Source organism: Hermetia illucens, chromosome 3, assembly GCF_905115235.1.
Source record: "Hermetia illucens chromosome 3, iHerIll2.2.curated.20191125, whole genome shotgun sequence".
NCBI classification, from domain to species: Eukaryota; Metazoa; Arthropoda; class Insecta; order Diptera; family Stratiomyidae; genus Hermetia; species Hermetia illucens.
In genome coordinates this window covers 126,845,178-126,860,141 of record NC_051851.1, presented here as the reverse complement: position 1 = coordinate 126,860,141, position 14,964 = coordinate 126,845,178, and the positions used below count along the sequence as shown (strand labels likewise).

General features: G+C 37.0%; 2 protein-coding genes across 2 annotated transcripts; one reads left to right on the top strand and one right to left on the bottom strand.

Annotated features, from left to right (window-relative positions):
- Positions 1–1,036: 1,036 nt before the first annotated feature.
- On the bottom strand, positions 1,037–1,477 carry LOC119652139 (the record flags this gene model as incomplete). The annotated part of the gene is made up of 1 exon (XM_038056079.1): positions 1,037–1,477. A coding segment is annotated over one exon (417 nt), but the record flags the coding sequence as incomplete, so codon positions are not given.
- Positions 1,478–13,610: 12,133 nt separating this feature from the next.
- LOC119652138 lies at positions 13,611–14,246 on the top strand. Its single transcript, XM_038056078.1, has one exon. It carries the CDS (start codon positions 13,611–13,613, stop codon positions 14,244–14,246), a length of 636 nt encoding a protein of 211 aa, XP_037912006.1.
- Positions 14,247–14,964: the final 718 nt, after the last annotated feature.

Genomic DNA, 14,964 nt, shown 5'->3' with positions numbered 1-14,964 from the left:
TAAGGGTTAGAAATTGGAAGAGACAATAGGTAGGTAACACTTTCAGAAAGAGTGCTTATTATTGCAATAGAATACATTGTCTTAGAGTGAGCATCGAGTACGTCAAAGGTATATTTACGCTATGCATCTATGTATGTTATATTAAAAAACTCATTGATAAAGCTAGTAGATTTTGCTGACGAAACATCGGTTGCAATTTGGATCTTTTAATTTTTATCAAGTACGTCACATACCTGCTCTTCAGTGGCAACTTCATGAAATCTACATCTACATATATGTATAACTATTATAGTTCAACAAATGAAATGTTAGAATAAAACCAAGTAAGAGGGCGGAATAGAATCGAATACTTGTTTACAAGTATTTGTATCATTTGCGAACATTGAATACAGAATTCAACTCATTTGAAAGGTTTTGCTGAAAACAAAGGAGGACGACCCAATACACGTAAAAGACAAATGCAAATTTTTTACCGAATGTATGGAATCAAATGAAAGGTTTGGATTAGTACTTTCCGAAGCATATATTAATTTTGACACACACAATCCAGAAATCTGAAAAAAATTATGGTGATCCATACACTTGGTATTTAATTAAAATACGACATCTGCTCTTTAAGTTCGTCCCAGATCCATAAGATTTTACAGCAGCGTAGCTTCTAGTGGTGATCCATACCATACCGCAAAGTATGGTGGAAACCGTACTATTATCAACAAAGTTATAGTTCCTCTTTTGTGTGAAATAACACTCTCCAAGAAATAAAATGCCCATATTAAATCAAATTGAATATGGAATATATCCAACGTATATTCATTACGAGCTATGTATAAATGGGATCATCGTGTACCCAAATATTCTTACATAACAAAACCTTTCATACCTGAAACGATCAGCTTCCTGTTTCCGGCTTATTTTGTCTAATTGCTTTATAATATTAGATGGAAGAACGCTGTTGCTGATGCACGCACACCAGGACTTCTCAAATAACAGGGAATTTTCATTAAACTAACTAATAAACAGTTTGAAGAAGCTAGTATATATTTTTCTTCAACGAAAAAGACTAAGGCTTAAATATCTTACTGATTGTCTCAATAATGAAATCAACATCAACACCCAATCCACGGAGGCGATTCTTCATGTTGTTATAAGCAGCATCTCCCTGAAGAGCTTCAATTATACTACCAAATTCATCCGAATTGATTTTCTGGAAAGCCACTTGGAGATAGTAATCGGTTTTCAACTTCTGGTCTAAAAGAGCCTTAAGTTCATCAGTTGGAAGAAGCTCAAGGATGTCGAGCAAGAGACCACGGAATCCAGCGGTACGAGCAGCGACATGAGTTTCATTGTGAACTTCTGAGAATCCAAAGATACCGGCCAATAAATTGAAGTAGTAGGCAGCATCGAGATATAAATCATTGCAGGCGAATTCCAAAAGTGATTTGAAAGCTGGTTGACTCTGAACCAAGGCGACAACTTGTTAGAACTCAGATGATGACAAGAATTCCATGACGGCTTGTGTTTCTGGATCGGAGGTCATGGCAGTCAACACGAGTTCCAGAACTTTGTCAGTTGGAACCAAAGCAACGAACTCCTCTAATACTGGTTGAAGTCCTCCACCATTTGGAGCCTTACACTGAGGTCCCTGTTGAGCAAAGGCACTACAAGCCAAGAAAACAACAAACGCTAACACTTTCATTATTGATATTATATTTTTCTGTTGGCAGTAAGCAACTGAATCTGGTTTCAATTCCAAGCGTATCGTATTTTTATATCAAATCAAATCAAAGTGGTTAAACAATCGAGCTAATGAAGTCTACCGATAATTGTGTTATGTGCCTGTCTATGATTTATTGCAGGTGTAATGAATCAATTTCAGGGAGAAAAATCTAAAGTTCATTGATTGGTTGTCAGCTGGAGCTAATTGTCTATGTTAATCAGTGGTTGATACCAGGTTTTAAAATTTATTTATGATAGGATGTTGGGGTTTATAAAAGATTTATAGTAAGACTAAATATTTATGTAGGTTTAAAGTTTATCGAGCGTTATTTGTTATAACAGAATTATTTTCGTTTGCCAGTAGAATGTGGATACCCAAAAGAGTTAAACTCTTTTGGGTATCCAAGTAGGAAAGGTGAAAATGCGAATGTTGTGGAAAGGTACCAACCTAATTACATTTCCTAGCTAATCAAACTGAACTGAACTAGACTCAGTGAATTCAAATATGACCCTTGAACTTATATTCTCTTTTTTATTAGCATTGGTCTCGTTCGGTCGCAATGTCGTCTCATGTGGATGAAGTTTGTCACTTTTTCTGGGTGTCTATAGGCTAGCGTTATCAAGTCAACGTTATTTCAGTTATTTCCCAGCGATTAGGACAGAAACTACCCAACTCAATTCGGGAAAAAACTGGATAATATCTTAGTTTGCTGCTTTTGATATCTTAACAAATAAAGTTAATCATTATTAGAAACCCACCCTTAAGGGGGGAATTAGCAGCTTTCCAAAATTGTCTTTTTAGATAAATCGTTAATTATCCCAGAATACGCTGTAAAAATTTCAAGTGGTATTCGTGTTTCTTTAGATTTTATGATGGTAGAACTGAGCGATTATCGGGTTCAGGCTCGAACGCCCAAAAGATAGATATATATAAAGCGTATTTATAATTACTTGGCATCAGTCCATTCTACAAGTGCATTTGCATTTGTGATAACTGTATTTTGTCTGTAATAAGGCTGAGAAACGTTTTTATATCCAAAAGTCAGCTTTACAAACATTTTTTTTTTCAAACGCGATTTTCTCAAAACGACGTCTTTCATTTTTGCGGGAATTCTAACTCAAAAAATAATAGACCGATCATTATGAAATTAGAAAGAATGATTTTTTATAAACTTACTAAGAATATGAACCAACATTTGAGATGATATCATATTCTTAAGGTTGTTCCTTCTTGCATAATTAATGAAAAAAAGATGAATGTTGCCAAATTTTTAATTTTGACTTTCAACTGCATTGAGGTTCATATTTTTAAAAAATAATTGAGTATTGTAAAATTTAAAGCGTTTTGATTTGAAATCAAAATTGGAGTGGCTATACGCAATCCCAATCCCCCCGTGAAAATAAGCTATCTAATGTATCTCATACAAAAATAGTATGTATGGAAACATATTATTTTTAGTTAATTATAAATCAGGCTGGCAACAAATACTTGTATGTATATTGTAAAAAGGAGTCGAATTCTTCCTTTATTTTCGCATATTGTTTATGAAGTACCAAAATTAATATTTCGCAAATACATATACATGTAACAATTACTAAGAGTCAATTAGAGGCACTTTTCAAAACCCAGAGCGCAATTAGTAGAGTATTTTTCAAATTGTGATTTTTCAGAAATGAAACAGCATACACTAGTTTACACTGAAAACTGCAACCGAAAGCTTCGATTAGTTTTAGTTTTCTGATAGGCAAAAAATATTTTTTTTTCTTTTGTGCAATTTTTTTTCAAATAGTAAATTTATGTTTATGTCCGGATAGCTGAGTGGTTAGAGCGCAAGGCTGTCGTGCGGAAGGTCGCGGTTCAAATCTCACTGGTGGCAGTGGAATTTGTATCGTGATTTGACGTCGGATACCAGTCGACTCAGCTGTGAATGAGTACCTGAGTCAAATCAGGGTTATAATCTCGGGCGAGCGCAATGCTGACCACATTGCCTCCTAGTGTACCGTTACGGTCTTGAATGAAGTGCTCTAACACACTTGAAGACCCTGATCCAACATGGATTGTTGCGCCAACGATTATTATTATTATAAATTTATGTTTGTTAAGATACTGTAACGAAAATCACGTTGCAAAATTATGTGTGACGTCAATGTGAATCGTAGTTATGACAATTAGCCAAGACACCAAAATTATATAGCAGTAGGCCAGTAGAAAGATGCTGTTAGAAAATAGTTTTCTATTAAAGTGTTTACATGGCTTTCTGGAATGTTCTGCGGGGTATAAAAGGGCCGGAAATCCGCCCACAAAGTCAGTCTGGTTCTAGAATTAGAACAGATGGCGTCGGGTATGAATACGCCTCGAATTGTACTAGTTAAATAATTGTTCTATAATTAATTATACAGTAAGGTTGTTTAAAAAACGCTTGTATTAAAGTTATAGAACGGGTTTTTGGTTAAGCGCTACGCAATCCAGTGATACGAGCCTACGCAAAGCAAGTAAAATAATTAGTGAAGTACGTAAAAGCAAATTCATAACAATACGATTTCACCTAAAGAGATCTGCAGGGGGAATACAGCATCCAATTTCGAAAATTAACGTTCATTAAACTGTGGCTGAATAATAGAGGATCAAAGATCAAATTTTATGCAAATTTCGGTAGTTTTTGGGTACCTGCTCCACTTCGAGATTTTTTTTTCGGACCAAGGAAAACCAAAAAAAGTTTTATTTTTTGTATGAATAGTAGACAAAATTACAAAAATGTTGAGCCTAGTCGGACGAAAATGGGATAAAAAATGGCAACTTTTTGCGATTTTTTCTTAAATAATTTAAATAAATTTATTGAAACCTGTAGTACTTAATTAAGTATGCTTTTAAAAACATTCTGCAAAAAAAAACACTTGAATTTAGACAAAATATTAATGAATGTACCCCCCCCAACAGTCTAAGGTTTTTGTTTCTTCCTTTTAAAAATTTTAGGCGGCCATTTAAAGTGAAAAGTTCTGCCACTTTGTAAGTAAAATAAAAAAAAAAGGAAAACTCAGCGTTGGGGGAAGGTAATTTATATGCAAGATATGTGTACCAAATTTGAAACGAATCGGTCAAGTAGTTTTAAAATGGAAGTTACCTTGAAAAAGTGGTGAATGAGAAAAACGCATTTTTAAAAGTTTCCGAAGGAGTGGAAACTCACTGCTCGATAAATTTGAGAATTTTGCTCGGATCGAGTTGAAATGTGCGGAATATATTCCACATAATAAAATGTTTGACTACAAGAAAAGACAACAAGAACAAAATGAATTTTCTGAAAGTGCAAAACATTACCCCTCCCTTAAGTACACGAACTTATTTTTGAATTTTTATTTCAAAATTTTCCTCCTTGCTTGTTATATAGTTTCATAAACGCAGTTTTTGCTTTCTTAATGGTAATAAATTTGGTTTGGTAAATCGCTTCACTTGTATTGTCTGTATTGTCGGTCCCGGTATTTTACAAGGAACTTGGACTTGAACTTCTCAGCTTATTTCCGTTTTTCATCTTCATGTGTGAGGAACCAACAGTAATCCGCCATCATGCCTTCATACCAGAAGCTTCTGTATCGATCCGCCTTATCTCGATGGAAGCGCTCCCCTTGCTCATCACTCTCAGCACCTAGGTTCTCAGGAAAAAAAAAACAAGTGACTGAAGAGAAAATGCATCTTGATGGTCATATTCGCACCGGAAAATCGAGATTGAATATATCTAAGAGAGGTGTTACTTCTTAAAATTGATATCTGTAACTTATGCTTACCAACTGCTTTATATTTCTCATCCAGTGCTTCGACTTTTTCCAAGTAACCCGAGCTTCTGTTGTTGGCTAAAATGTTATGAACAACATCAGTAGATGCTTCCCGTGCTTTTAATTCAAGGTGAGACAAACAACCACTGAATGTTTTGTCCTCATACAGGGCTCTGATTTGAGGCTCATCGAAAATGCAAGATTCAACTTAGGTAGGTGAAATCTTGAATTCCTGCTTTAGATATAACATCGGTGGCCCACGAGCGCGCAATGCTGAAAACATTGCCTCCTAGTGTACCGTTACGGTCTTGAATGAAGTGCTCTAACACACTTCAAGGCTCTGATCCAACATGGATTGTTGCGCCAACCATTATTATCGGTGGCCCAACAGTTGGCAACTTTTTACCGAAATTCGTCTTAAGGTTGAGCTTAATATGCAAAAGCGGAGGAATTATTTTTTCGCATGCAATAAGAGGAGCATTCATGATGTTGAACCCATGAGGCGTACTTTCATCTCGTAGGGTCAAGTATGTCAATTGACAATCTCATAAATATTGGAAGTGTGGATACATTGCATTGCTGCCTTGCAGCTCTAATAGTATGGATGCTATTTTGAGATCTCCGCAAATTTTCTAATCGTGTTGGTCGTAATTTATGTACTTAAGCATGGTTTCCATCGATTCGTAACTTTCCTTCACATTCCTTGCATATCCAACTGGAATTGAAAGTTTAATGCTCCCTTTATATAGTAAGACTTCAACTATTTTTGCCTTGATCAATAAAAAGGCGCCATTTAACTGAAGTATATTGTTGCTGGAGTGCAGAAAAAAGACCGGGGATGTCAGAACAGTAGTAGGAATTTGGTACTGCAACATAAAGCTATTCCTGTTCTTTGTTTCGCTTCCGATAGTACCCAACTTTGGACTCCGAGGCTAAATACCCACAATATTGCAGTTTAGATGCAAGGACCTCTTCTTGCGATTTCGACAAAAAAAAGAGGTGGATCAAATCATTCAGTTCGGTCTAACTCACCAACTGCGGTTTACCCGTTTCGGATTCTCCCCTCCATTGGCTCTCACTTTCCGACGTTTTTACTGCTTCATTCCAGAAGAAGGACCTGACTGCACCTCTGGATAGATTGTTGATCGTTGGCGTAATGTTGCGGGCTGCGTCAAATCGAAATAACAATCAGTCTCATGACTTATCGGCTTTTTCCACAGCATTTATTTTCCAAATGAGAAATATTTCTCTTCGCCTTTAGAGATGTAGGATAAAACGCATTGGGAAGTACCGAAAATACTATTTGGGGTCCACGATTTGTTCAGATGTACAGTGCCGAAAAAAGCGTGCTTAAAGTTTTTAGAGATATTTTTCGTTCAAGAACAAAGATATTTTTAGTATTTATATTACATGTTTATGTGTGATTTTATAGCATATTTTATATGAATAGGATGTGTAATTTCAATTTTTGAAAAGAGTTGTTATTAAGTAACACCTTTCATATTTGCCGTTTTCGTCCTTTTTTTTGGGTGGAATAAGTAAAATATTGCTCAAAGTATTTTTTCCAATTTTTGGTTTATTTATCAGACAAAAAATGTGCTAAAATGAATTTTTTTTAGTTTATTATTGACTTATTGAGTTGTTAGGAAACAATTGCCCTAGAAGCTGAAGCTCTTTATCGTTAAAATAACATGAAAGGCGTTAGTCAGAGAGTTGTAGTAGTGAAGTTGTAGCTCGTGGAAATTGGGAGTCCCGACAGTTACGGCTAGAAATATTTTGCGTTGACCAATGAAATTAGCTTTTTTAAGTGTTATTTATGTTTAATTATGTTGTTGGATGTGTAGGTGTGCAAAACCGATTGGTTTCGGATGCACTCTAAAGCCATTAACATTGGAAAAACTGTTGCGTAAAATTGTGACTTGGTATGTTGAAAGACAAATGTTTGACCGTTGTATCTTATGATACAACTAATTAAAATTATGCTCTTTTCAACAAAAGAGGATCGTCATATTCGACTACTTTTTGGAAAACGTTTGGACGTGAAATATCAAAAGGCGGTGGTCAACCATGGTGGCGGGTCCATGATGGTATGGTCTATTTTTTCCAGTGAGCAGTTATCCCAATATTTATGGCTAGGCTTAATGACTGCAGCCAAATACTGTAGTTTATTGTCGGGATCTATGCTACTTCATTCTTGCGACTAATTGGGCATGGATTGGATTTTTATGCAGTACAATAATCTGCAGCTTTTCACTCTAATGACAAAAAGTTGGCTAGCGGACAAACACGTCAACGTTTTTCAATGACCAATGACAAAAAGGAGAATTTCACATAAATAACTGACCAATACACCGCCAATGGTTAAGAGTGGGCGAGAATTCCAATGCCCCTGTTTTTTTTTTGTTTGTTGATCCATTTTTTTAGCGTTGTCATGCAATTACCATTGCGAGACGAAACGCTATAAATGATTGAACTTTTAATTCGCGAACTTGTCAATTTTCTTGATTTTTTCCCGCCGAAAATATCGAGGATAATGGCAAGAATGAAAACGGATACTTTATGACAACGTCATTCAAAAATTTAATTTCATATCTTATTCTATATAAAATATGCTACAAAATAATATACAAACATATAAAATAAAGATTAAAAATATATTAGTTCTCGAACGAACAATTTTGCACATATTTTTTTTCCGCCACTATATAGGCGCAAGTGTGAAATATTGTTTCAACTCTTCCAACACTCATTCATCATTTATCAGATTTTAGAGATTTAAACAAATAGTACATGGTGTGAAATATAATTTAGCTTTCTTTCTAATGAAAGGCTAACTATTGAAATTGGAATCGGTGTTCCTCCTACAGACCTTTTCAAGTGAAATCGTACCCCGAAAAACATAAGTTTACTATTTTTGGTACGAGTACCGTGAAAAAGTTCTGAAAAATCGGTTTTTTAATTTCATTTTGTTCGATCCCAAATACTTTCAGAAATCTTATCTTATATTTTGATAAAGAAATTGAAAAAAATATGAAAGGTACAGTAGATTTAGTCTACGCGTGCGCATTTTCGTCTTCGTGTATGTGTCATCAGGGTGTATCGCAATACGAAAACTGTAATCTAGAGTGGTGTAAGTACTTGCAGATGGAGAAGGAGATACACAAGCCAGTTCCTAGTCTAAAGGAGTATGCTCAACCTGCTTTAGGCTCCGATATACCTTGTTCAGGACCTCCAGCATCTCCTCCACTTTATCTTCATGGACAATGGTGAAAATGGCTGCTACATACCTTGACCATATCTTTTGGAGCAGGCCTTTGTGATGTAGATCATTCTCAATCTTGTCCATGGACAAGACGTGGAAAAGATGCTGGAGGTCCTGAATAAGATACATCGGAACCTAAGATTCACAATGGAGATAGAACGTTTCTTGATTTAAAGATCATTGGAGAGGTAAAGAGGATCTATTTTAGAAAGTCAACACAGGCGCAGCCAACGATACCAGATAATTCGAACCACATCATCACATCACATAAAGTGATCCCTATCCATGTCATGATGCACGGATTGTTCCCCGCGCCCCTCAGTGCTGAAAGAGTTAGGAAAGAAAAGGAGTAGATAGTCGACACTGGAGTGAAAAGCGGCCTTCAGCCGTCGATTATTAAAAGCCCCATTTGGAAAAAAGCGAAACGGCAAGAAATAAGGGAAATGACGTCCATTGTTAATAACTTGCGAAGGCAACAAAGAATTGGGGTCACATTCTGCGACTTCGTCAAAACTTATATAACCGATGGAAAGGTTAAACATTGGCATGGTACCATTGAGCAGGATTTGCCAGCTAAAAAGCACGAATCGAACGGGATGTATAAAGCGCCATGCCCAGATTGTGAGAACTGCTACAAAGGACAAACAAAAAGACTGATTTTGGTACGCTGAGGAGAGCACAAGAGAGAAGCGGAAACGGCCAGGAGAAAGAATAAGAAGGGCACAATGCTGAAATCAATGATAGCATGGCACATTATTGAAGAAGTCATCAAGGAATGCGAGAACCGAAGGAAGTTTGATGCGTAAGAGAGCTTAGCGATCCTAACGGAACCAGAAGGTGCAATCCAAGCTTCTGAGAGAGGTGGCAAGTGACACACCGGGCAACATTAGTGTCACCACGATCTCTAATTAAGTTACCTGCTATAATATCCCAATGTTAAAGTTAATATCTATAGAGCAGAATAGGAGTTAATACCTGATGCTAATAACTGATGCCCGAAATACGTATATACAAATAAATAATTTAACCCCTTTCAATTGTATTTTAATTAGATCCAATAGTAAATTTTAAAACTTAATTATCTATATAAATATTGAAAGAAGTTTAACCGCGTTTTTTCGAATTTACATTTTCTCACATTGCGGACAGTTATTCTTAGAATTCACTAGATTGATTTTAATAAATCTTGCTGGATGTGAAAATTGCGACAATTTACCACAATATCACCAAAAATATAAAAAAAATGTTAACGAGAAGACTGGTAAAAAAAATTACAGATTTTTCGATATTTTTTTAATTATTCGTCATTTGTTATATTTCATTGATTTTTTAGAGGAAGTAGTAAATTGTCATGTAAAAAACCTTCCGTTTTGGCATACTCTTTGTTTTGATTATTCCAGATATGCAATTTTAGAGATTGACTGTCTGCAATCTGATGAGGATCTTTTGGAGTATTTACCTTCCAGCGTCCTCTGTAATTTTCCAAAAAATGATAAAACAGCAAAGAATTTCTTTGGTACTATCAAAATTTATCCGATTAGTACTTAGCACGTAATGTATTATGTCAGAATATTCACTTTCGCGTCCAACAGACATTCAAACTCTTAGAATTTACACTGAAGCGATAACTTTGATCTACTATAACTTTGTTAGTAATAGTGCGATTTCCATCAAACTTTGCAAGATCATGCTTGATATTGCAGCCTATATTACTGCTATTTTCATAATTCTAGGATAAACTCAAGGCGGTTCTACAGTAAATAACTAAAAATTATAGTAATACACAGCATTATTAACTTTATTTGAGCAGATATCGGTTAATTTCCGAAAATGAGTCCCGTCTCACATTAGGTGTGCACATTTTACTTCTTACTCGCGCATTTTGCAATACAGCTCAAAATTGCTTGCACAAGCACCAATTGGCACCTTGGAGTAAATACTCCATACCGGTACATTAGGATAAAGAAAAATTACATCCGCTTTGTGTGTTTCGAGGCCTTTCTTTAAGCTTGACACAAAGTTGTGTCACTCACTCTATGTGCGGATTTCAAAGTTCTCATGTAGTCACCAAATTCCGTTTGAATGGGTGTAGCTGTTTTGGAGATAAGTGCGTGTGACAGACCGACAACAAACTGATTTTAATAAAATAATCATTTAATTAAAATGAGACTTGCTGATTACTACTAGGACGATATAGATGGTGTATCTAGTAGGGAGTTTTCTTTCATAATCAAAAGAACTAGCGAGCTTCCGGCTCATATCGATTAACCGAACAGGTTCCAGTGATCAGCCTTTGTATGTATGCAAGGTTTTAATGGATGACGTTACGCGCAGTATTATGCCTTGCCGTGTATTATACCGGCGCCATAATTGTGTAGCAGAAATCAGATGGTACTACAGCTCTAACGCTGAACCACACATTCTGCACTAGTCGTTCTTCACCCACTCTATCATTATAGGCTTTTTATAAGGTGGGGTGGCGATCACAACATCTTGGATGCCACATGCCAACCGAACGTTGGTGTGTAAGGTTGGCTTAGTGGCTAGAAAGCTAGGCTGTCGTAGGATTTGTATCTGAGTGAAATCCTGGTAATAATTACAAGCGAGCGCAATGCTGACCTCACTGCTTCCTGCAGAATTACCATAGTCCTGTAGAATACCATCACAGTCTTGAAAGAGGTATTCTAACAGATTCGAGGAAGATGACGGTTTAAATCAGACTACAAACTGTTATGGAATTTCTTATGCCTGTCTTAGACCTTACTGAATGGTATCAAAAAATACCTGCTGCTGGACAGGAGAAATGGATACAGAAAAACTTTAGAAATGGTATGGTTTAATGAACTGATTTTACTTAAATTTATGCCGATCCATGCCACGAGTTGCAGAGATGATTAAGACGAAAGGCGGTTATACGAAAAACTTCACTTAGCACTTGTCTTGTTCACAAGCCGATTCGAATCGTCGCGATCGGTTGCGCCATTTTTATTCCATCGAAAGCCTGATTTTTCAAATCCCCATCTAGCATATCAAGCCACCGTTGTTTCGGCCGGCCTTTTGATAGCTTGCCATTGACCCGAGATGTTTCAATCGCTCAGTTCTGCCACTGTCAGTGGAAGTGCCTGTCTGTTGGGGGCTCCCAGAAAGTCAGTTTTATTCAGATTTAATCTGAGACCGTGTTGCATGAGGCGATCATTCCATTTTTGGACATATTGCTCGAGATCATTTTTGTTATTAGACGCTAGGAAAACATAATCTGCATAAAGCAGTGTATGTATATATCTATGTTATAGTGTTTATAACAAAAAGAAAAACGAGTAGCGACAGCGCGTCCTTAATAAACACTGATAATGCGGGTTTGATACACCCACCACACTTTGAAATTCACTTTTCGGATCCTGCTATAGCAAGTGAAAAAGCGCAGAAGTCAGGTGTTGTCGTACAGCATACCAGATGAGTTCATGTGGCACACGGTGAAACGCTTTCTCCAGATCCAGAAATGCAATGCAATCTCACGGTGTTTCTCTGTGAGGCGCTTGATTCACGCTTATTTGAATGCTTTCCCGAATAGGGTTGTCAAGAATGCCTTCAAAACTCCGTATGGTTGGGGGCAGCAACCGGATCTGACGATAATTTGAACATTCTGCAGGACTACCTTTCTTTTTACATATACACTCTGGCACTTGCTTGCCAGTCAGATGGTGTTCTACTCTCCTCAATAACTGATCGAAGAATTACCAGAATTTCCAGAGCTCAGATGCAATGTCGTCAGGTTTTGTTGCTCTCGCCAATTTCATTCATTCATTTCTCCAAATTCAGTTGCACTGACAGGTAGAATTGCTCCAAATGTCGGCAATACTTGTCGAAGTGAAGGATGAACAAATTTCTCGATTGAAATCCGCTCGAAATACTCTTGCCATTTATTCGTCGCGGTTCGACGGTCGACAAACAAAGTACCATTTCTGTCATTAACGCAATAGTAAGGTTCGATATTCTGCGTGCGTTGGTGTCGGCTTCTGGCAAGTCGGTACAGATCTTTCTCGCAATCCCGAGTGTCCAGTCCAGTAAAGACCTTTATAATCGATCTTTATAATCGGGTCGCAGTGATAGCTTTTTTTGCTGCCCAGTTGGTATCCTTGTAAATTTGCTAATTGACCAGCCTTTTATCGTCGTGGAACCAGTGGTTGAGGACCCTTTATTTATAAGCTAGGCTACTTCAATAACCTTAAAGGACCTGGAGATACAAATACATTTGAATTCCAAACGGGCTTTTGTTCATCGTATGCCAATACAACCATCATCATGTCCCATTTCTACATATATGGAAATTTATAATTTCTTTGAGAATATAAAGAAATAAACCCATGAAAGGATAGTAAAAAAATTTGTGGATATTTGAAAAAAGTCATATTTGAATCAAGTAACTAAGTATCTATAGATTCAGGTGAAAAGCATCATTTCAGAGGCATTGAATGTAACTTCTCGATTTGTAGTTATCATGTTCATCAAGAAACGAAGCGACTCATGAAACTGATAATGTTCGATGCGCACTTATTTTTCACTTACTTTAAATTCTCTGTTACCTGCAGCCATTTAGCCCTCGTGTCCACCCATAAATTAACTACTAATACTCGTATATAAAATTTGTTGGGACAAACAATGGGCCGAATATTCTTTCTCGGAAATACGGCTAATCAAATCTGCAACAAATTGTTCAAAGCTCGGAAAAATCGGCAGCTGCGTTTATCAAAATAATCTGTTTATCGCGTGCACACATCTGCCACTTGATTTCATATAAAAGTCAGATCATTACGGAACAAATATCACATTCAGTTTTGGATTGCCAAACCAGAAGTAGTAAAAAATGAAAGTTTTTGTTTTCCTAACTCTCTTGGCTTGTGGTACCTTCGCCCAACAAGGACCTCAATGTAAGGCTCCAAATGGAGGAGGACTTCAACCGGTGTTGGAGGAGTTCGTTGCTTTGATTCCAACTGACAAAGTTTTGGAACTCGTGTTGACTGCCATGACCTCCGATCCAGAAACACAAGCCGTCATGGAATTCTTATCATCGTCTGAGTTCTATCAAGTTGTCGCCTTGGTTCAGAGTCAACCAGCTTTCAAATCACTTTTGGAATTCGCCTGCAGTGATCTGTATCTCGACGCTGCCTACTACTTCAATATCTTGGCCGGTATCTTGGGATTCCCAGAAGTTCACAATCAAACTCGTGTCGCCGCTCGTACTGCTGGATTCCGTGGTCTCTTGCTGGACATCCTTGAGCTCATTCCAGTTGATGAACTTAAGGCTCTTTTGGACCAAAAGTTGAAAAGCGATTACTACGTCCAAGTGGCTTTCCAGAAAATCAACTCTGATGAATTCGGTAGTATAATTGAAGCTCTTCAGGGAGATGCTGCTTATAACAACATGAAGAATCGCCTCCGTGGATTGGGTGTTGATGTTGACCTCATCATTGATACCATCAGCAAAATATTTAAACCATAATTGTTTGTAGTAACAATAATATGAGCTTAATAAAATATTGCATCAAACTAAAATGATTTTGAGTAATTTTTGACTATATTCAACAAGATTTACTTTGTTGTGATTTGGGGGGGGATGCAGCACCTATAAACTAGGTCAGCCGTCCTTTTGACAGCGACCAGTTACAATGTGCATGAAATTATAGAGATGGAACAAAAATTGAGATTTTCTATTTTAAAGGGTGATGTCATAGTGACTAAGATATGGAGACATAAGAACTTTAGTGAATCACCATCTAAGGGACTTAACCTAGTTGCCAGCAATAATTTAAAATATACCAAAATCGAAACACCCTTGAGAAACATGCGATATTTTTACGGAAGTATGAATGCATATTTGTGGGGAATACATGAGGCACCGACCTATAGTATCACTGAGCTCCTAGGATCCTGCCAGGGTACCGAGTGGTTTGTTAGTGAACACTATCAGATTATTCTTCTTCAATTTAAAAATGGGTCATGCAACGATGTGTCCTCCCAATGAGCTAAAAATCATGGGTGTTCCGTCAAAATAGAGATTTAATGGTAAGTAAGTTTTCTTTGAGCTAGCCTTAAGCAGCACCGGCAGGCCAGAATTCCGCGAAATCAGGCCGAAACTCCACATAAAGAGAGCACAAAAAGTATAAACAGGCGTTGGACGTCTACAACATACCTGGTGTAAATGAAAAGGAACCTGCCTG

Bases quoted from the DNA above. Each gene is read 5' to 3' on its own strand.
- LOC119652138 (XM_038056078.1), top strand. From the start codon at position 13,611: ATGAAAGTTTTTGTTTTCCTAACTCTCTTGGCTTGTGGTACCTTCGCC.